General features: G+C 48.1%; 2 protein-coding genes across 2 annotated transcripts; both read right to left on the reverse strand.

Moving 5' to 3' along the window:
* Positions 1 to 594: 594 nt before the first annotated feature.
* Positions 595 to 2,633, reverse strand: LOC125515401 (F-box protein PP2-B10-like). The gene is made up of 3 exons (XM_048680868.1): positions 2,198 to 2,633; positions 1,994 to 2,112; positions 595 to 1,278 (listed from the first exon to the last, which is right to left on the reverse strand). Exons 1-3 carry the CDS (start codon positions 2,471 to 2,473, stop codon positions 780 to 782), a joined length of 894 nt encoding a protein of 297 aa, XP_048536825.1. The 5' UTR covers positions 2,474 to 2,633; the 3' UTR covers positions 595 to 779.
* Positions 2,634 to 10,472: 7,839 nt separating this feature from the next.
* LOC125515402 (F-box protein PP2-B10-like) lies at positions 10,473 to 12,357 on the reverse strand. The gene is made up of 3 exons (XM_048680869.1): positions 11,931 to 12,357; positions 11,722 to 11,840; positions 10,473 to 11,147 (listed from the first exon to the last, which is right to left on the reverse strand). Exons 1-3 carry the CDS (start codon positions 12,204 to 12,206, stop codon positions 10,649 to 10,651), a joined length of 894 nt encoding a protein of 297 aa, XP_048536826.1. The 5' UTR covers positions 12,207 to 12,357; the 3' UTR covers positions 10,473 to 10,648.
* Positions 12,358 to 25,500: the final 13,143 nt, after the last annotated feature.

Here is a 25,500-nt window from a genome sequence, read left to right on the forward strand (position 1 = left end):
ATGTGAGTGATCCTGAGGTCGAGAGTTCGAGCCTCTCTCAACCCAATTCCTTTTTCCTTTTTTTTTCTCTGACTTTTCTTCAGTTCAGTTGAATCAAATTTATGTTCTACTAATAATCTTCACGGTTTACCAGAGGAAAAATAATCCTATATTCCTATTCCTGCAGAAACTCTCCTTTCTTTCGCATAATTTCCCCTCGCGCATTTTCTCGCCAAAACTCTCTTCTTTCCTTGACATAGTTTCTCCTCAAAGGCCAGAGGAAAAAATAATCCTATTGCTGCAGAAACTCTCCTTTCTTTCACATAATTTTTCCTAGCGCATTTTCTCGCTGAAACTCTCTTCTTTCCTTGACATAGTTTCTCCTCAAAGGCTTGTGCTGCTTTTTGAATCCAATTTCATCGTCTTCTAGTCTTCACAGTCGGCCCAAGGAAATTGAAAACTAAATGCTCGCAGCCAGGGCAAATAAGATAGTGACAGAAACATATATGAAGAGATTCTGCAGAATCCTGCGCGAAAACAACCTTTTGTTCATTGCCGAGAAGCCACGAGGATCTCACATAACCAGATGCCAAGGAGCCACTAGACACAAGGATCTCACATAGCCAGACGCAAATCTGCTTAACCCGTAACTCATCAGTCATAGTAGGTAGCATAGTTTGTACACATAGTATGCTTTAGCAGCAAAAGGAGAAGTGTTCAAAACCACACACTACAGATGATATGTTTTCCCTTATTCATTTACATCGACCCGGGCGAGTCGAATCCCAGGGGCTCCTCACTCAGCCCGATTTCTTCCGTCTGATCTCGATGCCCTGCACGATGAGGCCGCTCTTCCAGTTCCCGCCTTTGGTCTCCATCAGGCTGATGGACACCTCGCCGTCGTCGGCCCCCTCGTTGAGGAACTCCCCCAGCTCCAGCTCCATCCACCCGTCGGCCCTTTGCTGTGGGAGCGTGACATTCTCTTCGTGGGATACTACGCGGCGGTTCCTTCTCCTGAGTCTTAGCCGCGGAAAGGGAACCATCGGCCGGTAGTTCTCGGGCACCCCACCCTTGCCGTCGTCGTCATCATTACCTTGGAGGCAAACCTTGCGGGTTGTGTTGGTTGCTCCGGCGCTGATCGATGCCTCCTGGACAGGAAAATCCAGCCCGTAGAAATTATCGGTCGTCCTGAAGACCATGTAGGCGGCATAGGTTGTGTCCTGGGAGAGCATCTTGCTATGTATCTTCCCGCGGATCTCGAACCAGCAAACATGCATGAGTTGGGCACCTTCAGAGAACCTGTCGCAAACATAGGGTCAGCATTTGTAACAAAGACAAAAACCAATCAACACCTTAAGTTGAAGAGAACGATCCAGCATTGCAGCAAAGTTCCGTAACAAAGACAAAAACCAATCAACAGCATAAGTTGCTGAAATTGATCTAGAATTGCAGAGAGATCCTGTGACTTGGTATTAACCACGTATTGCCTACTGTCAACAAGGTAGGTCATAGAAATCACATTGTTTATGCAAAGTGTCATCTATGTGCTGTGCATGGTTCATAAAGAACAAAGTTGTAAAGGGCACGCCCTCTGCTCTTGACAGCAAGGAAGATAAAAGTAGCACTTGGTTCTGCTTATGTGTGAAGGAACTAGCATGTACAGCGGTATTCCACTCTCCAAATGAAACTGACTTCAACTTAACCACTTCCAAACAGTTTCGAGATCTTCAACAACTGATTTGAACTATGTTCTTATCATAAATTTTGCTAGTCAGAACCATGCAGAAATCCCTATTCTGAGTTTTTGGCTCACGGCAAAGGTAGTTTGATCTACCATCCTATATAACCTCGTCAAATTAATTGCAATCAAGCGCGTGAGACCGCAAAGCAACAGCACAATCAGATCAAATGCAGTTGCAGTTAGATGAGCAGCAACATTCAGAAACATTCAGGAACACAGGCTAGATGCAATTCGGACAATCTGCATCGGAATAGGAGAGAGCGGCGAATGGACCTGGAGTCGTCGAGCGGGATCCAGGTCCAGTACTGCGGCGTGTCGCCCCACACGATGAAGAGGTTCCTGGCGGACAGCATGTAGCACTTGGCGCTGGTCTCCCTGTCCAGCCACATACTCTGCGCCCACACGACCATCAATTGATTAGAGATCGGCCGAATCTGTTGGGGGAATTAGGAATCAGCGTGCAGTACAGGCACGTACCACGAGCCTGTCCTGGAGGAGGGCGGGGCCGGCTGAGAGGCGGAGGAAGAGCTCCTTCTTGGAGGAGGGCGGGGCGGGGCCGGCCAGCTCCCCGTCGGCGAGCGGCGGGAGGCCGCCGGGGGGCAGGAAGCGGGCCCAGACGGCGTCGGAGTCGGCCGCGTCGCGGAAGGCCGGGGACACCGCCGCGGCCCGGCAGGCGTCGCGCGGGGACGTGCGGGCCAGCGCCGCCGAGACGAGCTCCTCCGGCAGGCGCGCGATCTCGCAGGCCTCCTCCATCGATCGGTTCCGCTGCTTGTGATTCGAGATTCGTCGGAGGAGGAGGAGAGTGCGAGAGAGTTGCAATTGGTTTGGCTGTCCGGGGATGGGGATGGGGATCTATAGGGTGTGGCCGTGTAGAAGGCAGCCAGAGGCTTAACGACCAAGCAGCGGTTTGATTTTGTGGATTGATTAATTTGGGACGAAGCAACAGATGGCAGGTAGGAGGACACCCGGCGGCTAGGTGGCCGCCCGGTGGGAAATAGTGCTACCAAGCCTCAGGTGCTATCGTGATACGGACTTTTGAGCCGTCGGATCTCAAACGAAACGGCATCGGAAAGCTATGGATCAGCTGGACTTAAGCACAATTTTCAAATTTTTAAGAGGCTTTTATGCAAAAAGTTACAGACTTCTTGGGATTCATTGGATCTCAGATCCAACGGCTGCCCAAAAGTTCATATCACCGTAGCACTTGAGGTGTTCTCCTTGCCGGTTGTGGTGGCCTCATGGGAGGCACTATGTGGTGTCCCGGGTTTCACCGAGTCTCATTTGGCAGGCTTTACTTTTGAAAAAAAATCAGGGCTTAGATTTTCATTTCAAATCTACTTTCTTTCTTTGGAATTACATTTTTTTCAGGAAAAAGGGTTTTTATTCCAGAATTACAGAGTTACTATCAAGAGGCAAGATTTCCTCGATACATGGGACCTTCTCTGTAGCCATACAACTGTGCTACATTCAGTACAATTATGTCTTGCCAAACAATCTATTACTCTATTTTGATCACGATGTAGCTTTTATGAAATTAACCAGAAGAGTTTTAAGCTCCAAAGCTAGATGACCGTAAACCAAAACGATTGAGATAATCATCACTGAGAATCGAAAGAGCCATCGACGAATAGGAAGATCTGTATATTGTATTGCAGGCATCACGCCTTGCATCAGCGCATGGAAGATTCGTTTGGAATTACTTGATGCTTAATAATATTTTATTACTTTGAAAACTTTGTGAAAATAAACAAAAATGTACAATTAACATGATAATTGTGTTTAGTATCACAATTTACAACAACCAATTTGATCCACGGATCTTGAGAAAGGCAAACTCATTGTGAATAATTGCAGTCCAGCAAGATACAAATGTCTGTTTTGATGGTATCTTTCTTATGACACGATGCCTTTCTTTGTTCTAGTCTTGATGCTCCGCACAATGACACCTCTGTTCACACTAGTAAGCGTACACGTTCAACAACGCATGTCTCAACCAATATTACAACCTTATGTGAGAATTTACATGCATTGTCCGAGTTTCATAATACACCACACAGTTATTATGGAATGGAGGGAGTATAATTTAAATGAGTTTCAAGAATTTCATAGTTTAACTATAATATTATGCATTTCTCAATGTAGCAAAATCATAGAAGGTGCAATGCATGTCCAGACAATTATAGATTATGTTTGCAGGTGCAAGGGAAATTAGTGTACACAGTAAGTAAAGATAAATATATAGCATTGCAAAACATATGGTGTATCTCCTCAACGCTTTTCTGACTCTTAACATGGTATCGGAGATACAAACATAACAGTTCACAAGTAGCTTCTGCATATCTGGAATACAAAATGAGATTTCGCTTGATGGTTAGACATGAGTCATACATCCTATCTTCTATGTTTTTTTCTAAGCAAATGCCATCATGGCTTGCTTTATTTATCAAAGAATATTTACATCACCATCAATGGAATAATCATACTACGTAGATCATCAGTCCCAACACTACATTGAGGAGTTAAATGCATAAAACCAACACAATAGTGTCATGGCTAGTAGAAAACCATCACAATAGGAATCGTGACGAAACACACCATTATAGGACCCTAATATCCAACGTACGTCAGCTCTGGGAGGACCCCCGTGAATGATTTGTTTGTCCCAGGATGGTCCATCGAGCGAACCCTTTTGATCGTTGAAAACGTCGCTTGTATAGGTTTGATCAATGACTAGTTGATCGATTCAGGTCTTAAAAAGCTGTCCAAATCCCATCCCATTCACCCAAAAAAGTGCCACGCGGTTCTTGTGCTGCCCATAGGCCCAATTATCTTCTTTTTTTAGAAAAAATGACAACAATAAAAAAGGATCCTAATTGCCATGATCAGAATTATGATTGTCATGCTAAACTTTTAAAACTATCATGGTTAAAAAAGGAAAAAATGCAATGACATTAAAAATTAAAATGCCATCCTCTAAATAATAAAATATGCCATCCTCTTAATAATAAAAATACCATGTTATTGAATATTAAAATGACATGCTCTTAAAAATTAAAACTGCCAAGTTAATGATAAATACAAATGCCATACTCTTAAGAATAAACAACCATCCACTTAATAATAAAAATGCCATGTTGTTGATTACGAAATTGACATCCTCTTAAAAATAAAAATACCATGTTATTAACTATTCAAAATGCCATGCTCTTAATAATAAACTAATGTCTTATTAATAATAAAATGACATGTTTTTAGTAATAAAACGGCCATCCTATTATTAAAATGACATGTTATTTGACTATTAAAATGCCATGCTCTTAATACATAAAAACCGCCATGGTACCGATAACAAAATGCCATGCTCTTAAAAAATAAAACTATAATAAAAGAAGGACCTATGAACTGTCATGCTACCTAAAAAATGCGCATGACAAGTTTTGAAAAACATTGTAACGCCCCGTGACCGATGTGCCAGGTGTCCTCCAGTTATTCGCTGTTGTTGCTTTGTCATTGCTTGCGTGTCATGCATTGCATATCATGTCATCATGTGCATTTCATTTGCATACATGTTCGTCTCATGCATCCGAACATTTTCCCCGTTGTCCGTTTTGCAATCCGGCGCTCCTATCTCCTCCGGTGTCCCTTTCTACCTTCTTTTCGTGTGTGGGGGGTTAAACATTTCCGGATTGGACCGAGACTTGCCAAGAGGCCTTGGTTTACTACCGGTAGACCGCCTGTCAAGTTTCGTATCATTTGGACTTCGTTTGATACTCCAAAGGTTAACCGAGGGACCGAAAAGGCCTCGTGTGTGTTACAGCCCAACACCCTTCTAAAGTGGCCAAAAACCCACCTAAACCTCCTCCATCATCTCGGTCGTTCGATCACGATCGCGTGGCCGCAAACCGCACCTCATTTGGACTCTCCTAGCTCCCTCTACCTATAAATATGTGTCTCCCTCCGAAATTCTCACGCAGACGAAACCCTAGCCCCGCTCCTCCTCGCTGCCGGACATGTCCGCGCCCGCGCGCGTCCAATCTCCACCTCACTCCGACCAATACCAGGGTGCCACGTCACCGCCGCCACCGCCCTCATCCACTCACGCGCTGCCACCTCACTCTCTCTCTCCTCCCCACTTCGCCGCGCCGCCGGACCCGCCCGAGGCCCATCGCCGGCCCGCCTCGGGGCCGAACCGGGCCAGACTCCGCGCGCCGCCCGAGCCTCGTCCCGCCGCCTTCCTCGCCGGCGAGCGCCGCCCGACGCCGCCACCGCCATCGCCGGCGGGCCGCAACGCCGTTCGCCTCGTCGCCTGCGAGCCCGCGCCCCGCGCGCCATCCTCCCCGCCGCCTACAGCGCGCCTCGCCGCCGCCGCCTTCACCGGCCCCCGCGCCGGCGAGCTCCACCGGTGCCACTCCGCGCCGCCGCCTCTCATTCGCCGGCGCCGCTGCCCGACCACCGGTCTTCGTCGCCGCCCTCCGCGGTTCCACGCCGCCCCGTCGTCAGGACCGCGCCGGCCCCGCCTTGCGCTGCCCTGGCCCCGCTCGAGCTCACCGGAGAAGCTCCGGCGACCGGAGCCGCCCCTCGCCGGAGATCCCCTCCGTCACCGGATCTGGTGAGGGTGGACCAGATCCACCACTCCCCGAACCAAACACCCCGTTTCAGATCTGCACCGAGCCGTCCCGCTTCTCTCCGTCCCGCATTGACTTTTCACGGAGGTATAAATTCTACGAAGTCCCCGAGATTTCCATGTTTCAAATGCCCATGTTCATCATGTCGTAACTTCGCACCCGTAACTCCGTTTTGGGTGTGTAGCATATCAAAATGTTCGTCTCAGAGAGAACATCATTTCATCTCATTGCATCATTTTCATTTGAGCTCATCTTGATGCCCGAAATTCTGTTGGAAGAGAGCTATTTGAGTTAATTGTCAGATCTGCTACACCAAATAGCTATTTGTCATTTTTGCCATGATTATTGTGTGCATGATATGCTCCTGAGCTCTACATGAGTTTTGTTATATGCTTTGCCATCTTTCCAGAGGTGTCAACCATGTATTTTTTGTGATATGTGTGGTGACTAGCACAAGCTTGCAAAGTAGTGCATTCGTTAATGCTGATTTCAGGGACTTAGAATTCCACTAAGTCCTTGATCTGTTTTTATCAATATGCCATATGTTCATGTTGTTCCCTAGTGATCCGTGCCTCTTTTGAGTATGATCAGTAAGGATGTTTTGTTAATATTGTGGTGCTCTATCCACCCATGTCTTTGTTTGCAATTATGGAGCACCCTAGCTTGAGTCATTCGAGCTCTACTTTTGCTATTTCGTAATTCCTGGCAGATTGTCTACTTGTTAGCGATTTTGCCGAGGATGTTGTTATTGATCCGTGCATGATATGTTATTATTCTTGTCATGTCTAGTTTGTATAATGTGGATTCTTGATGGGTGTGTGCTTATATTGTCATGCCTTGCTCTGTAGTGAGTGCATCGAGCTCGTAAACATGCCTACTTGTTAACAGATTTGCATGCTCCAGTTTTTCACTAAGTCTGTAACCTGATTATGTTTTTGCCATGTTCACATGCTTGCAGTTGTATTTTCTGATCCCTTTTGGCTCAAGGTCACTACGGGACTTTTTTGTTAAGCTATTTGAGTAGCTCCATGCCATGCCTTTCTTTGCCATATTAAGTTCCTGTAGCATATAGTTTTCATGCTCCAAAGTGTGCTACCTGATCTGAAATTCTAGACTAGTGTTAATTTCACTAAGTCTGAGATCTGCTTACCAATTGCACTTTTGCCATGCTTGTTTGAACCTGTTAATGGATGAATTGGCCGTAGCTCAGTGTTCATCTTTTGTTAAGCATCTTGAGTGGATCCCTGCCATGTATTTTGTTGCCATGTTTGAGTGCTGTAGCTTAATTATCTTGACGCATTTAGATGGCTACTTGCTGTTTATCGCAGACCGGTGCCATATTTGTTTTGCTTACCATTTCCAAACCGTGCATCCGATTCCAGTGTTCTTTATATCGATTTCAACCGAAATCACCTCACCTTTCCAGTGGCACACTTGGATTTCCAAGTTGAGGCCAGGTTCAATCATTTCTTTGCAAATAATGCATATGCATCGCATACCGCATCCCGCATATCATATCATGTTCATTGTGTTGGTTGTTTACTATGTTGTGTGCTTCTTTCCGGTGTTTGCTTCTTCGGGTTGGTTCCGACAACGTCGCGTTTGTGAGGACCCGTTCATCTATGTCCATTTGTCTTCTTCATGGACTCGTTCTTCTTCCTTGCGGGATTTCGGGCAAGATGACCATACCCTCGAAATCACTTCTATCTTTGCTTGCTTAGTTGCTCGCTCTTTTGCTATGCCTATGCTGCGATACCTACCACTTGCTTATCATGCCTCCCGTATTGTTGAACCAAGCCTCTAACCCACCTTGTCCTAGCAAACCGTTGTTTGGCTATGTTACCGCTTTGCTCAGCCCCTCTTATAGCGTTGTTAGTTGCAGGTGAAGATTGGAGCTTGTTCCATGTTTAGAACATGGATATTTTGTTGGGATATCACAATATCTCTTATTTAATTAATACATCTATATACTTGGTAAAGGGTGGAAGGCTCGGCCTTATGCCTGGTGTTTTGTTCCACTCTTGCCGCCCTAGTTTCCGTCATATCGGTGTTATGTTCCCGGATTTTGCGTTCCTTACGCGGTTGGGTAATAATGGGAACCCCTTGACAGTTCGCCTTGAATAAAACTCTTCCAGCAATGCCCAACATTGGTTTTACCATTCGCCACCTAGCCTTTTCTTTCCCTTGGGTTCTGCAGACTCAAGGGTCATCTTTATTTTAAACCCCCGGGCCAGTGCTCCTCTGAGTGTTGGTCCAAACTGAGCGATGTCCGGAGCTACCAGGGGCAACTCTGGGCTGGCCCACCCGACGTCTGGCTCATCTGGTGTGCCCTGAGAACGAGATATGTGCAGCTCCTATCGGGATTTGTCGGCACATTCGGGCGGTGTTGCTGGTTTAGTTTTACCTTGTCGAAATATCTTGTAACCGGGATTCCGAATCTGATCGGGTCTTCCCGCTAGAAGGAATATTCTTCGTTGACCGTGAGAGCTTGTGATGGGCTAAGTTGGGACACCCCTGCAGGGATTTGAACTTTCGAAAGCCGTGCCCGCGGTTATGGGAAGATGGGAATTTGTTAATGTCCGGTTGTAGAAAACCTGAAGTTGACCTTAAATTAAAATGCATCAACCGCGTGTGTGATCGTGATGGTCTCTTTCCGGCGGAGTCCGGGAAGTGAACATGGTGTTGGAGTTATGCTTGACGTAGGTTGTTCTAGGATCACTTCTTGATCATACTTTTATCGACCGTGCTTTGCCTTCTCTTCTCGCTCTCATCTGCGTATGTTAGCCACCATATATGCTAGTCGCTTGCTGCAGCTCCACCTCATACCTTTTATCCTACCTATAAGCTTAAATAGTCTTGATCACGAGGGTGTGAGATTGCTGAGCCCCCGTGACTCACAGATACTTCCAAAACCAGCTTGCAGGTGCCGTTGAACCGTGCAGATGACGCAACCAAGCTCAAGGAGGAGCTCGATGAAGATCTTGTCCTTTATGTTGTTTCGTTCTAGTTGATCAGTAGTGGAGCCCAGTTGGGGTCGATCGGGGACCTTGTCGCATTTGGGGTTCTTCTTTTATTTTGGTTCCGTAGTTGGACCTTGATTGTATTTGGATGATGTAATGCTTTATTCTTGTAATTGTGTGAAGTGGCGATTGTAAGCCAACTATGTATCTTTTCCCCTATTGTATTACATGGGTTGTGTGAAGATTACCTCACTTGCGACATTGCTTTCAATGCGGTTATGCCTTTAAGTCGTGCTTCGACACATGAGAGATATAGCCGCATCGAGGGCGTTACAAACATCCTCTCTGAAAAGTAGGGATTTTTGTTCTATAAAGATAAAATAAAAACAAATTATTTTTTGCAAATGAAAGAAGAATTTAAAAAATAGTTCACCAAAATACATAAAGGAGATTTGAGCACAGCTATTAAAGAAACCTAGCTTTAGCCCAGTAGTGAGCGTGCTTGGTACTCAAGCACTCTCTCTGTAAACTAATATAAAAGCGTTTAGATCACTATATTAGTAATTTAAACAGTCTTATATTAGTTTACGGAGGAAATACTTCTTTGGAGGTCATGAGTTTGACTCCCTCAGCCTCACACCGCTCGTCATTTATTTGAAAAATAATAAAGAGAGGGAAGTTTGCTAGATCCTTTCACAGCAAAGCACTCCAGAGAGTTGACGTGACGTTGGCCTTGCGTCAAGATCCGTGTGGCGACCTGCAAGATGTTTGCTAGGGTTGGCCTCCTGGCAAACGTTAGTCAATTAGCATTTCCAGGCAAGAAACTACCCATGACACACGCTGAAACAGGAAAACAAATCCCAGTATTTAGGGCATGTGCAATGGTCTAGACAACATCTGTCTGTAATACTTGTGCATGTAATCTGCAGACGGCACCACAGACACCTCCTACAATAGAGCGACTGTTTTGCTGTCTATAGAAAGTGAAACTGCCGTCCGTGTTGCTTGTTCGCCTCTGTGCAAATTCTTCTTCCTCCTTCCAGTACTTGTATCCTCTCTATCCTCCAGTAGATAAAATTCTGAATCTTAACAATTACCTTTTCCAATTCTTCCTAAGGTCATGCTGCCAATTCTCCAGCCATGAATTATTTTCCTTTCGTGGTGCTCTCACGATTGAAACACATCCACTTTCAAATTAACGTCAATGTACATTAACTATGTGTACACTGATATGCTTTAGCAGCAAAAGGAGAAGTGTTCAAAAACACACACTACAGACGATATGCTTTCCTTGTTCATTTACTTTGACCCGGGCAAGTTTAATCCTACTAGGAGCTCCTCACTCAGCCTGATTTCTTACGTCTGATCTCAATGCCCTGCACGATGAGGCCGCTCTTCCAGTTCCCACCTTTGGCCTCCGTCAGGCTGATGGACACCTCGCCGTCTTCACCCCCCTCGTTGAAGAACTCGCCCAGCTCCAGCTCCATCCATCCGTCGGTCCTTTGCTGAGGGAGTGCGACATTTTCTTTGTGTAGGCCATTCCTTCTCATGGACCAGTAGTTCTCGGGCATCCCACAGTCATCGTAGTCGTCATCGTCATCATTGTCGCCGTCGTCGTCGTCATCATCATTGTTATGTTGGAGGCAAACCTTGCGGGTTAAGTTGGTTGCTCCAACGCTGACCGATGCCTCCTGGACCGGAAATGCCAGCCCATAGAAATCATCAGTTTTCTTGAAGACCATGTAGGCGGTATAGGTTGTGTCCAGGGAAAGCAGGTTGCTGTGTATCTTCCCACGGATCTCGAGCCAGCAAACATGCCTGAGTTGAGCACCTTCGGAGAACCTGCCGCAAACATAGGGTCAGAGTCTGTAACAAAGATTGCCGACTGTGAAAAAGGTACATTATAGTAGAAATCACATTGTTCATGCAAAGTGTCATCTATGTGCTGTGCATAGTTCATAAAAAAACAAAGTTGTAAAGGGCATTGCCCTTCGCTCTTGACAGCGTGGAAGATAAAAGTAGCACTTAGTTGTGCCACTTGCCAAATGAAATTGACTTCAACTTAACCTGTTTCAAACAGTTTCGGGATCTTCAACAACTGATTTCAAGTGATATTCTTATCATAAAATTTGCTAGTCAGAACCATACTGAAATCCCTATTCTGAGTTTTTGGCTCACAGCAAAGGTAGTTTGATCTAGTACCATCCTACCACTCACAGTTGCAGGTTGCACCAAATTAACCACGTCAAATTAATTGCAATCAGACACGTGAGACCACAAAGCAACAGCACAATCAGATCAAATGCAATTGCAGTTAGATGAGCAGCAACATTCAGAAACATTCAGGAACACAGGCTAGATATAATTTGGATAATCTGCACCTCTGCACCAGAACAGGAGAGTGCGACGAACGAACCTGGAGTCTTGGAGTGGGATCCAGGTCCAGTACTCGGGCGTGTTCCCCCACACGATGAAGAGGTTCCTGGCGGACAGCATGTAGCACTTGGCGCCGGTCTCCCTGTCCAGCCACACGCTCTGCGGGCGCGCGGACAACCACCGAACAATCAAGTCAAAACGAGGACGAATCTGTTAGTAGAGTTGGGGGATGGTCGTGCAGGCACGTACCACGAGCTTGTCCTGGAGGAGGGCGGGGCCGGCGGAGAGGCGGAGGAAGAGCTCCTTCTTGGAGGAGGGCGGGGCGGGGGCAGCCAGCTCCCCGTCGGCGAGCGGCGGGAGGCCGCCGGGGGGCAGGAAGCCGGCCCAGACGGCGTCGGAGTCGGCCGCGGCGCGGAAGGCCGGGGAGACGGCGGCTGCGCGGCAGGCGTCGCGCGGGGAGGTGCGGGCGAGCGCCGCCGAGAGGAGCTCCTCCGGCAGGCGCGCGATCTCGCAGGCCTCCTCCATCGGTGATCGAGCGAGATTGGCAACTGGTTTGGCGGTGTGAGGATGGGGGATCGTAATCCCCACGGATATTCTTTTACACCGTGCTCGGAGAGCGCGGGCGGAGGCTTAGCCACGAAGCACTCGGGAGGAGCAGCGGGTTGATTGGGATTAATTTGGGGCGAAGCAACAGATGGCAGGTAGGCGGGCAGGGGCGCGGGACAATCCAGGCCGGTTGTGGACATGTGGTAACGGCATTTCAAAGCGGGCCCTCAAACCGCATCCGTTTGGACTGGATGTGTTTTGCCATAAAAAATATACATGCTTTCCCATACTCTGTATCCGCAACCTTCTCCTCCAACGCTGTTGATGTATCTTCCTGGCTGCCATCCATGCATTGTCGGACGTACCCACGCGCATGTTCGCCTTGTAGCACGGCACCCTCCACCTAGGATCCGTCCGCAACCAGATACCCTTTGCCCCATTGTCGACGATGTCTATGACGATCCATGCTTGGCAGGTGTTCGTTCAAATGCCATTGAGCTAAATTTCTAGCTTGCTGTCGTTTTTTAGAATACGAAGGATGGCAGGGTACTCGAGTATGGAGAATGAGTTGTTGTGTGATGCGTGGTTGACTGCATCCGCGAATCCCGTAGATAGAAGCAGAAGAGGGCTCTTCTGGCAGAGCGTGCATGATTCGTTACACGCACAATAGTATATTACGCCCTGCAACATGCACATCATCCATAAACGCAATGTGAAGTCGTTAGCATATCGATGGTACACCATTCATACCACCGTCGGCAAGTTTTGTGGCGCGGTTGATATGCTGGAGGTAAGGGCATCTCCAGCCGTTGGCCCCAGGGGCGCCTAAAATCGCCGCCTGGGGGTGAGCCGGCGCAAAAATTGGGCCTGGGGGCGAGTTGGTCCCCAGCCGCCGGCCCCAGGGCCGCCCCCAGGCTCGTTTTAAAATAAAAGAAGTTCGGCGAAGTTCGGCTTAAACACGATAAAATCCGGCCAAACATGATAAATTTCGGCCAAACACGATAAATTTCGGCACATTTCGGCGAAGTTCGCGGATTTTCATTACATAGCACATATACATAAACTAATCTAAAGGAAAAATTGGCTGAAGTCGCCGCCGTCGCCGCCATCGTCGTCATTGGCCTTCTCCTCCTTGACGCGGGCGCCCCTGCTGGACCCCTGCCCGGCGTCGCCATGGCGGACTGGTGGCGGCGCATCGTCGTCGTTGTCGCTGTCGCAAATGACGAGACTCCGCCTTCGTCGCGGCCGCGTCGACGCTCCGCGAAGCGAAGCAGGGCGGCGCACTGGCGCTCCTTCGCCTTCTCCAGGCGCTCCTTCTCCATCGCTATGGAGTCCCTGCGCGCCCATTCCAGGGCCGCGTCGTCGTCGTCGAGCTCCGTCGTCACCGGCGCGGCCGGCTCCTTCTTCATCGGCGCGAGCCCTGGCTCCGTCTTTGGCTTGACGAAGCGTGGAGGAGGAGCCGACGAGTAGGCGCGCCGGCCGCCCTCGTTGATGACGATGCCGGCGCTGCGAGTGCGCCGGCCGAGCGGCGTCTCCGCCGCGGGCTCGGCCTTGACGCCGAGAAGGGCCGGAGTGCCGGAGGAGTGCGATGAAGATAGGGAGGAGGAAGAAGAGGAGGAGGACCCGAACCTCCTTGGCGCCCATGGCCCGACGCGTCGGTGCTGCGCCGGGGCGGCCGCCCTCGCCGGGTACGCCAACGGCGGGTCGTTGCCGCCCTCGAGGTACGTCAGCACGCCCTCGAGTGTGCGGCCGGGACGCCCCACCACAGGTGGCGCCCCTCGCTGTTCTGCCGGCCACCAACCACTGGCGCGCCGTTGATGGACGCCAAGCGCTGCTGCTGGCGGCGCTCGAAATACGCCGCCCAACCCGCGTGGTTGTCGGCGGCGTACTGGGGGAGGGAGAGTTGGGTGTCGGTGAGGGAGGCGCGCACGACCCCGACTTCCTTGGCGAAGTACTTCGGCTTCGCCACGGCGTCGGGCAACGGGGGAATGGGCACTCCCCCGGCGCTGAGCCCCCACCCCGTCGGCCCGGCGCGCATGTCCGGCGGCGCCGGGATGTTCGCCTGGAACATGAGCCAGGACTCCTGTTCGCGGAGCGAACGGCGGCCGAAGCCGTTGGCCGCCGCCTCGTCTCCGGGGAAGCGTTCCGCCATGGCGACGGGCTCGGGAGAGGTAGAGAGATAGAGGGAGGGGCTGGGCGGCGGTGCTCGGGAGAGGTAGGGAGAGGGAGGAGCTGGGCGGCGGCGGGGGGCGGGGCTGGTGTGGGCACAGGCGAGTGCAGGCCACCGGCTATATAGCTGCGCCGCATCCGTGTGTACGCGTGCGAGGGAGGGGAGGCGTCGGCGCGCCGTCCCGTGACGCGCCGCCCGTGAGGAATCAATGGCAAGGCTGACCGGCGGCAGCCTTGGCATTGATTCCCCGCGGGAACCGAGGCCGTTAGGGGAAGACGAGGTGCCGTGTCGTTGACGCGGCGGGCCCGCGGCTGTTTCGCGCCAAAACAGTTCGCCCCGGCGCCCCCGGGCGCCCCCAGCGCGCCGGGTTCGGCCTGGGTTCGCCGGCGCTGTTTTCGGCCTAGGCCGGCGAAAATCGGGCTCCTGGGGACACGACTGGGCCGTTTTTTTGGCGCCGGCGCGAAAAAATCATCTGGGGAGGCCTTCCTGGGGGCGCGGCTGAAGATGCCCTAAGGTAGCCATTGTGCGCGACAGCCGTGGAGATCGTAAATCGTAAATTTTACTTCTTCTTGCTCAATGATTGATTGATCATTCACTCAATGTTGCTCTACACATTTGTGTAGTACGTGATACCGTGATGTATCACAGGATAGAGGACAAACTATTTACGCACATACACTGTTGGATGAAGTTTAAGGGGCAAGATTTCTAAGACGCCATGATCCATTCATGAAAAACTTGTTGAACATCCGATTAATCTAATTAATTTTGAATTATTTCTCGTTGAATTTGAAATATTGTCGTACTAGACTTATTAGCACGCAAAAAAAAAAACCCCACGTATCGGTCGCAGACTACCTCCATGTATTGATAAACACTGGTCTGTGTGCTACCATCCCATCTCTCGTTAATTATATCCGGATTGTTGTTTCTCCGGCGACTGGAAATACTTATTTCTGACTCCCTAACAAGAACCACCCAATCTCTGAGAAATTCGTATAGGTATATAAGTAGTGAGAAATATAATAGAAACATCGAAGCATGTGATTAAACAGTACATCGGCGTGGCTTAAAGAAGTAGGAAGTCGTTCTTGCTTTCCCAGCTAATCATGCGATCTCTCTTAAGAGCCGCAGTATATTGTTTTTCTCTACCAAACTTATGCTGTTTGCTCTTCTTGACGGGTAGGTCACTCGTCTCGTTGGCAGCGACATTGTTGAAGGAGGACTCCCGAAAGAGCGGGTTGCCATGGAGGTGCTTGATGAAAGCCTTGCCTAGGAACCGCTTTACAAAGTTGAGCTGTGCTAGCCGTGCCCACTTGGAGACCATGAGCACGCATCTCTGCCTCCATGTCGTCGGTATCAACTCCTCATATGAGCACTGGCCTCGTTTCATGATGGCGGCGATCTGCTGGAACATGGCCCTAATTTGCCCGGTGAGCTTCTTGTCATTCCCATGGGTGCCGCTTGCGAGGTCGGACACTTTGATCTCGAGCGTCTCCATGTCCTCTGGAGTGGCGTGCTGCATCAAGCTGAGCTCCGCACACACCGCGAGCGCCTCGCCAGAGGCCATCAAGAGGGCCGGGTCGTCGGTGTTAAGGAGCTCGGCGAGGTCGCGGAAGGGGATCGTTGCCTCTTTCCAGGCATATGGGTACGTCCTCAAGTCACCAAGGGTGGTGAGAAGCAACGCCCACGCGGACAAGGCAGTGATCAAGACCACGGGGTTGGTCCTATTGTCAGCTCTGGAAAGCCTGATCACGCCCCAAATTGCCCTAATCGATGGCTCCACGTCCTCGGGGCGACGTGCGGCAGCAAAAGTGACAATGGCGAGACAGTTGAGAGCAGCTACCACCTTCGCGTCGTCGGACGGCGCTCGTAGCGTCTTCATGAGTGTGGGGAGCTGGAGCGTGCTTGTCAGGATTTCCTTGGAGCAGTCGGCATTGTCGCCGACGGTGAGCGCGAGGAGGCCGATGGCGCGGTAAGCGAGCAAGGCCTCCCTTGCGGAACCCGTGTTGAGGGAGGCTCTACACCGGAAGAATATCGTGAGGCACCGGTAGTCGATCCTGTCCATCGGTATGAAGCCCTCGAGGAGGGCGACGAGCCCCTCCATGCCCGCCTCGCGCGTTGAGCGCCGCTTCTCGTGGAGGCTGTTGATGCATCTGTCCACTATGTCCAGCTTGTCTGTTCCATCATCTTCAAATTCTGCAAAAAATAAATAAATGCTAGCTTAATTAGGGTTTGCTATTTGGCAGATGAGAAATAACTTCGTTTAATTAGGTTACAACCACCAATCATATACTACTAAGAAAACGTCTTATACTTTGATTTGATACAAAGGGAGTAGGACAAGAGATAGATAGGTACAGACAAAGAGGCCATGACACGCTCTCTAAAAAAGCAAAATACTACTCCTACTATGTACTACTTAACACTAATTATCTAAGATTTTGATGTTATTTTGGAACTGTTCGTGGTCATGCTGATTTTTAGATCAAAAAATACACCTCTGTGGTATATTTTCTGTAGATTTTGATCCGATACGATGTAGTATTGAAGTCACATTGTCTATATATACATTATTGTAATGTTTGGCAACCACGGTGCAAAGGCGGTAGATTCGCCGGTGATAGAGATTAGAGAGAGATGAATTGCTGATGAATTACCGGTGCGGGCAGACAAGTCGGCTAGGCCACGAGCGGGCGCGCCATCGGGATCACGGGGGCAGCGGACGCGCGCCATCGGAGCCTGCAGCGGATCGATCGGAGCGCGCGCGTGGTGGATGCAGAACGAACGTGCAAGTCTATTGTCGAGTCGACGGGATGAGGAGATTACGATGGCGGAGCCGGAGCTGCACAGGCAGAAGAGAGAGGCCTTCTCGACTCGGGGTCGGAGGTGACGACGAAAGAGTCCACGCACCCTCGTGTTCGATCGTAACACGCGTTCACGGCAGAGACCAGAGAGGGCTAAATTGGTAAGGGAACGGAAAGGAGGCAGTAGAGCTGGGCCCGTTCGTGCCGGGTTCAGAGGACTCGATGGGCTGTCTGGTCCGTCTTCACAGCCCATCTGCAACACTGTATGTACCCACAAAAAAAAAATGCAACGCTGTACTCACTGCACGTCAGACAAGTTCTAAAATGAAAATACCAGTTTGACGAACGACACTTTCCCCTTTAAAATATCATCAGTTTTAGGAACAAGGAATGATATGAAGAGTGCTCATGCCGGCACATACTTTTCATGAAAACCGCTGTTCTGGTTATCGGCCACTCAGAACCAACGACCCACTCCACGCAGCCTCTATCGGCGCTGGAATGCGGCGACACGATTTGACATTCAACGTCATGTGGAATGAACATAGAGAAACCATATGCTGTTAGAGGCCCTGGCTGAATTAATCTTGGAACGCTCCCTCTTAGCACATGTGACTACGGAAATTGAGAGCTCCAAAAGCTCTATACACACATTGCACTCACCGACGGAAATCCTTCAGTTTAATTGCTGGATCGCTCGCTGATGTCACACCTCATCGTTTTTATCATGTCTTTTGGGGCGTGAGGGTATAGAGGTCCCTATATCATGAAAATGTATCAAGGATAGAAGTGTTTGTTTTGCCCCAGTATCTCATATGGATCGTGAAAGAGTAATAAGTAGAACAAGCAATGCATGCCTGTCCCTCCCGACCTCACCTATTTATATTGATGCGGATTTTCAATACTAGCCGAGTCATGCAATATTTCCTTGTGGTCATGCATGTGTGTCATCTTTATCACGAGGAAGCACAACATCTGTGTTACCTTGTCATGAGTTATACATGGACAACAATGGAAATACCGCAGGCTACAGTCTGCATGAACCATTTTCATTTAGAAGAACGAGGACACCAGCAAAATATATAGGAGGGGGCAATGCAGAAGCAACATTTAAAAGGCTAATGCTAGATGGAAAAACTGATATCCCCATAAGGGACATGCGACACCTTCCATCTTTCACAATATGTATGAAGTGTTTTCTGGAACGGAGCATGGTGAGGCTGGTAACCAGGCGCCATGTTCTGCTGGTGTAGGTTGACTTCTTAGTACCAAGTAGACAAGAAAGGATTTTGTCAGCTCCCCTGGATGAACAAACAACTGATGTATTCATGGTACTTTGTTGACTGACATGACTTTAGTTGTCTCTCTGGATGCTATTGATACAAGGGAGACTATCAGGGAGCACCTCCGGTGCTACGGTGCTACGAGCTCTTGAGAGCTGTTAGATCTCAGATCCAAGGGCTCCTAGGGGATCTCATTTTTTTGTAAAAAAACAACTCCAAAGAGCCTGAGAATTGCTCACAAGTACAACAGCCCCTCATATCCAGTGGCCCAGAAGCTCGTACGACCGTTGCACCTAAAGTACAGGAGCACATGCTATTCTACCATAGATACAAACTATATTTCATACATGCAAGATGCAGGTCGATTAGTCGACGACATGCAATCACAACAGATAATACCAATATTTCTTAAAGAAATACATGTTCTGAAAACTTTTTCAAATACAAGGTACATTTTTTTAATGCACGTTGTACACTTTTTTAATGGCAATAAAATATTTTTAAACCACACAAACATTTTTTTAACATTGATAAACATTTTTAAAATGCCATGGACATTTTGGAAGCATATGGATATTTCTTTAAAATGTCACACACATTTGTTTAATGGAAATAAATAGTTTATGACCTACGGGGACATTTTTTTACATTGTAGAAACATTTTTTTAAATGTCATGAACATATTGTTTAAATGCCAGATTATTTCTTTAAAATGTTGAATACATTTTCTTTAATAGTAATAAATATTTTTTTACAATGTATAAACATTTTTTAAAATGTCACAAACACAATTTTGAAACTTTTAAACATTTAAAAAAATGTAACATACATTTTTTGATTGCACAATACATTTTTTAAGTACGTGAACATTTTTTGCATTGTATTAATATTTTTTGAAATGGCACATACATTTATTTAAATGCCTGACATTTTTTCAAAGTCACAAAGATTTTCTGCACACATGATTAACATTTTCTACCTTCTCTTCACATTTGTTTGGTAGTTTGAATATCTGCTGCCCTACTAGACACAAGTAGACTAACGTCATCGGCGTATAGGCTGACCCTGACCCAACAGAGCAGGCCTTGGCAAATAACCAGTGTAGTGGCGGTGCACCCGTCAAAAAAAAACCCAGTGTACTGGTGCAAATTTTTTTTTTGAAGTTGTGTAGTGGTGCAATTGCAATGTTGAGAAGCTTCCGGGAGAGAGGGTTCTCCCTGCTGACACAGGCATTATTTGCTTGCCGCCAGGCGGAGGAGATCTAGGCACCTACTCTAGTGCCAAAAAACGTCTACTATTTTGGGCAGCGACAGCTTGCGCCACATGATTCAAGCACGAGTGAGTTCGTCTAGAATTTTTCTTGTATCATAATGTCCATGTCACCTTGCCAGCAGATTGTAAACTGCTCTTGTTACGACTAGTTCATCACTATTACAGAGGGATGAAGCTGCCTAGCATGCTCTGCATCTTGCAAAATGTTGTTCAGACAAGTCATTCTTCAGAAGTTGGGGAGTGAACATGTTCAGACGTTGTTAACCTGCTAGTATTGGCGGTCCAATGCATGAGTCGCAGCTTAAACTGTTCCGGTACTGGTTCTGCGTTTCAGAGGGATGAAGCTATTATGCTCTGCAACATGATTTGTTTTTACTATTCAGAAACTCTGCAATGCTACAGCAGTATGCACTCCAAACCTAGTGGATTAACTAGCCAGATAATTGCAACAAACCTTTTTTTTTTACGGGGATAATTTCAACAAATCGAGTGAACCAACCGGCAGATAGTGTCATTAAACCTAGTGAATTATTTGGCCAGGCAATCTGCTTGATATGCCATGTCTTGAGATCATTTATAAGTAAAAAGAGAGGAACTACACTTGCATAATTAGTTGCAATGCGAAATTGCTGTTATATTGCTTAGCACCACCTCTTGCTTCTGTCTAGTCTGAAATTGCCTGTTGTATTTTGCTAAGCAAAATAACATTGTAATTAGTTATATGTAGTTAACTTTCGAGTACTTCTGAGGTGACATTCAAGCAGCAACCTGACCATTTTCTACAGAAAATAAAAAGCAATGTGACTATTTCTTCAGATAGACATGATAGTGCAGTTCCCACAATATTCAACGTATCAAGAGGAAACTTACGTCATGGCCTCACCCAGGATTAGCGCAAACAGAAGAGATGCATGTAAAATCTCAGTATATAATGCACAGCGACATAAGAGATGCATGCACAATTCTGGTATATATTGATGATCTACAAAATATGTATGTAACCATCATTTAGATTCCCTGCAGATTATAGAAACATAGCAACATTCTAACCATCATTTAGATTCCCGGCAGATTCCTGACAAAGTGGTAAACGTCTAGCTAAGTTGCACCAAACAAAGCACAAAGACAGATTTCCGGCAGAGACCAAAGATAGGAAGCAGACACAAAACTTCATGGTTACAGACTAACGGCCAACACATGTGACTACAACCTACAATTACAGATTCTTTAGAGAAACAGAAGTCTTCAGACAAACATCATGAATGACCACACATCTTAGTCGCCATCAGCGGAGTCTCTATCAGTGGATGAATCTGCACAAACAAGACAAATCACTAATACAAACGGAAATTTCAAATATCCTGTAGAGGAACTATACCGCAATCCAACCAAATTTCTATAGTTGTAAACAGAAGAATTTAGCCTTGCAAGGGCAAAACCAAAGCAAATTTGACCATCCAGTGAGGCCTCGAGACCGCTTGAGGCTTAAAACAAGAGTGGGAAGCATGCAATTTGGCGAGCAACAGTTAATACAACGAAGCAAAGGCAGTTCTTGCTGGATGGATGCAGAGCACTATATTGTATATTCTACCCGGTATCAATTCCTGGTACATGTACTCCACCGAATGGAACACGAAGAAGAGCTAAACTAAATTTCAAGATGAGTACAACTATTATTGTCATCAGTAATTAAACGGTTAAAGGATAAGATAATATTTTGAACTGGAAAATAAGAGAAGAGAAAAAATATACTCCCTACTTGTAGTTGGGGGAACTTGTACCGTACAAGTTCCCCCAACTACAAGTATTTCGGTACAGAGGTAGTATTTTGCATGCATGGTACAAATATATAGGCACATCGGAAATGTGTGCTAGTGTAACCAGCAATTACAGAATAACAAACTTTGTTGAAATATAACAGCCATTCTAAACTCTATACTGAAGGATAATGGATTCAAAATATGTATGGATTTGGAGGGGCTGTCATACATTCTAATTGATGCGTAATTACAACAGACATGCTAGAACAAGTAGGAATGGTTGTCATACATTCTATTTGATAACGGATACCAAATATGGACAAAGACAACTTACAATCTGAGTACGGACATGGATTCTCCTTGATGCTAATTTGCTTAGGAAGTATGCCACATGTAGTCAAGATATTCAAAATTTGACAAATAAACCAGTTCATATTCAATGTAAACAAACTTGAGGCATGCACACACAAGAGGGTTAATCTATTGTTTCCTGGGCTCCTGCTGCTCCTAGATTGTTCTATCAGATAGCATCAAGCCTGCTTACCAGATCAATGTTGCACTCCGATCCACAAAAGGATATGCCATAAATATGTTGTGTACTTTCGAGCACCAATCGACACATGGAGTGGCACCATCTGCCAGCCTTAGAGTCACTCTTTTAAGCATTAGAGCACAATTAAATATCACTTTCAAGAAATCAAACTCGTGATCTTCCCCGTCAACGCCTTCTATTTCCACGCTTTCAAGATTAGCCAAGGAGATAGTTTGTGTTCTCCAGTCCTTAGGCTCATCACAGAGACAATTTATTGGGCATGCATCTTTCACCTAGAACAAGTGTGAATACAACAGTATATTATAGATGTTTCACTATTGAGACCATAGATCAAGAATGTACCTATAATTTCTTTTGTTGAGCATTACGGTATGTATTCCAAATGTATAAGCACAACGATAAATTTACCTCTGATCTTAGTAGGATGATCTTAAGGTTACGTATAGTTGTACGAATCCGATCCATCCCAAGGAGACGCAACACTAATGCTCCGAACCCATGCCCCTTGGTTCTCAGATGCAGGTCCAAACAAGAGAAGTCGGTGAACATATGTTTATGTATCTCGGACTCGGGCGACTCGGGCGGGATCTGAAACCCTAACCGCCGGGGGTCCCCATCCTTCCTCCCCTCCCTCCGCCGCCGCCGAAAGACGCCGCCGGCTATAGCCCGGGGCTGACGGCGGTGGCGGGGGTCTTCCCTCTTGCCTGCGCCGTGGGGGCGGTGCGGAGCCCCGCGGCGTGGGTGGCACGGCCGATCTGGCCTGGCGGCGCGGCGGCTGCCTCGACCAAGGGCGGCGATGGTGGGTGCGGCAGCCGGCCCTGCCTCGGGCTGCGTGGCGGCGTTCGGCGGCGGCGGCGGCCGGGTCTGCGGCGACAGACCATCTGACCTCGGGTCGGCGGTGGCGGCATGGAGGGTCTGGTGGTTGGGTCGGCACCATGCGGGTTGTGCCCTCCGGATTGATCTAATCTGGCCGGTGCGGCCTGCTCGATGTGAGGCGGCTCAGATCGGCGGCGACCGTGCACACAATACGTGATGGAGGTTCTTCGAGCGGATCCGGGTGAAAACCTTGTGCTCGGCTTGATGCCAAGACCGGCGTTGGTGGCACCCTTTTGTGTCATTACCTTCTTGAAGGCATCGTCGTCGAGAAGCTCTAGACCTCTATCCGCTACCTCCGGGGGAAACCCTAGATCAGTTGATCGGATGACGGGGGCGCGTTGGTGTCGTTTCCTCCTTGGGGGCGTCATTCTTGGAGGCGTACACGGGATCGAGGGACCAGCGGGCGCCTTTTTTGGTGGAGCGGTGCTTCATCCTTCACATTGATGACGGCGGATCTCGGCGGCGTGGTGTAGTGGAGACTCGGCGACCGATGCGCGGTGATGGACTCGCGCAGGTGGAGGTAGTTATCTGGCGTCAAGGTGGCGTCGATGGAGGAGTGGCCTGACAAGGTAGAAGTCTCAATATCTGCTCTGAAGACGGACCTGTGGAAGATGGCGGCGACGACACATGTGAGTGCGTCAGACCAGTTTATGCCCCAGACCCGGTATGTGGCTCGGCTGGGGTTTCTGGCTTTTGATGATAGGCTTAAGTGAGTAGTCCGGGTATTTGGCCCAGGTAGCACCCCTTCATCATATGGATAGGAGTAGTGGCATATGTTTCCAAGATGGCGAATTCAGGCATATTGTTGTAATACTTTGTAAGGTCCTCGAGAATAATCAATAAAGTGGCTGTATGCATCTCCCAGATGCAGAGGCCGGGGGTCATCCTCCTTTTCTAAAAAAAATGTATCTCGGACTCAAAGCGGAGCTCTGCATTTCGAGAATTAAATGAATCCTGCAAATTCAATTCAACAACATGTTACAAAACAAATCAAATTTAGTGGGCAAGTTTGGTATCTTAAGCTTAGGATAACATGAGACATACTTGGACACACATGTGCAGGGACAGGACATGGACGATGGGGTGCTGCGAAGATGTGTTTTTTCCAGAGTCCATCTGCAAGTGCCTCTCTATCGTGTTTAAGCAGACCTCCAGGAGGCCCCAGAGACCAAGTCTGTAGAACGCCCTTTGATACAAGCAATGCCATGAGAGCTTCTCCACCATTGGTGCTAAGACGGACACCCCTAGGTGGCCGCTAGCATGGAAGTGCGTTATCAATTGCTTAAGCATGGGGCCTCGACGTCACTACGGGCTGTCCACGCATTCCTTCCCTCTATAACAAGTTCCTGCAGCGACTGTGAGTGCATTGTGAGTTTGTCCATGCCTACCAAACCGGTGGTGTTCACCGTAAGAAAGCGCAGGCAGGGGCAGCGCGGGATCAACGCGGCTAGGTCGACATGGCAGCCCGAGAGGGAGAGTCTCTTCAGTGAGGGGAACCCAGCACTAGCTCGTGGGGGGGCAAAGCGGAGGTACCCCGTATGCAGGTCAATGGAGGTGGCGCAGTCCAAGCGGGGCAGGTCCACATCTAGACAATGGTCTTGCAGGTTTTGCAGGAGGGTGAAGCGCAGCTCCACTGGTGCGAGCCTTGCGGCGGCACGGAGCAGCGAGGAGACACTCGAGGAGGTGAGCATGCCTTCTTTCCAGGGGAAGCTCAAGGGGATGTCTTCTTGCCAGGGGACGCTGATGTCGAGGAGGAGGCGGTGGAACACCCCGGGACGAGCAGCACGCTGGAGAGCGGCCTCGAGCGAGCCGAATGGGACATCATGGAGGATGACGGCGACCTTGGAGAGGTGGGTCCAGAAGCCATGCCACCGGTGGGAGAGGATGGATGTGCGCACGGCGGCGCGGGCGCAGCTGAGGCGGTGGAGGACCTGGAGGAGCAAATCATCCGAGAGGGTGCTGATGAGGTCTGCTGAACCGCAGGAGCCATGGCTTGGTCCATTGTCCGACTCCGACTTCTCCGTGAAAAACCCCAATGCCATACCTACAACTGAATTATTTGAGATATATATATATATATATATATATATATATATATATATATATAACTCATGGGGAATACTTAATTAACTTGTCCCACCGAGTTACCTGCAACGATCTACTCTTATACTACTTTGATTTGCTTCCAAAATCCATAACAGTTTGAAAGTAAATTTTGTTATCCTATTCGTAGATACTTTGCCTTCAAATTTGGTCAAACTTTATACCGTGTGACTTCAAACAAAATTTATAGGAATGAAGTTGTTTTCTTTTTCTAGGAAACATGAGTCTAGGGCTCTACCAAAGATAAAAGCAATTATTGTGTAGATCTATAGGAAATATGCTAACCATGGATAACATGAAAGTAAATGCTGCTTCTAGGTATATGCTAATCATGTAAGCACAGAGCTGCTAACCAGAAATAAGATCAATGTTGCCTTCCACATATGGATACTCCCGGAAGATGATGTTTACTTTTGTGCACCAATCATTGCTTGGCATGCCCTAATCTA

Source organism: Triticum urartu, chromosome 6 (assembly GCF_003073215.2).
Source record: "Triticum urartu cultivar G1812 chromosome 6, Tu2.1, whole genome shotgun sequence".
Classification (NCBI taxonomy): Eukaryota; Viridiplantae; Streptophyta; class Magnoliopsida; order Poales; family Poaceae; genus Triticum; species Triticum urartu.

Bases quoted from the DNA above. Each gene is read 5' to 3' on its own strand.
- LOC125515401 (XM_048680868.1), bottom strand. From the start codon at position 2,473: ATGGAGGAGGCCTGCGAGATCGCGCGCCTGCCGGAGGAGCTCGTCTCG. The intron at 2,113-2,197 runs GTACGTGCCTGT...GTGTGGGCGCAG, and splicing joins TCCTCCAGGACAGGCTCGTG to AGTATGTGGCTGGACAGGGA. The intron at 1,279-1,993 runs GTCCATTCGCCG...TGTTTGCGACAG, and splicing joins ATCCCGCTCGACGACTCCAG to GTTCTCTGAAGGTGCCCAAC.
- LOC125515402 (XM_048680869.1), bottom strand. From the start codon at position 12,206: ATGGAGGAGGCCTGCGAGATCGCGCGCCTGCCGGAGGAGCTCCTCTCG. The intron at 11,841-11,930 runs GTACGTGCCTGC...GCGCGCCCGCAG, and splicing joins TCCTCCAGGACAAGCTCGTG to AGCGTGTGGCTGGACAGGGA. The intron at 11,148-11,721 runs GTTCGTTCGTCG...TGTTTGCGGCAG, and splicing joins ATCCCACTCCAAGACTCCAG to GTTCTCCGAAGGTGCTCAAC.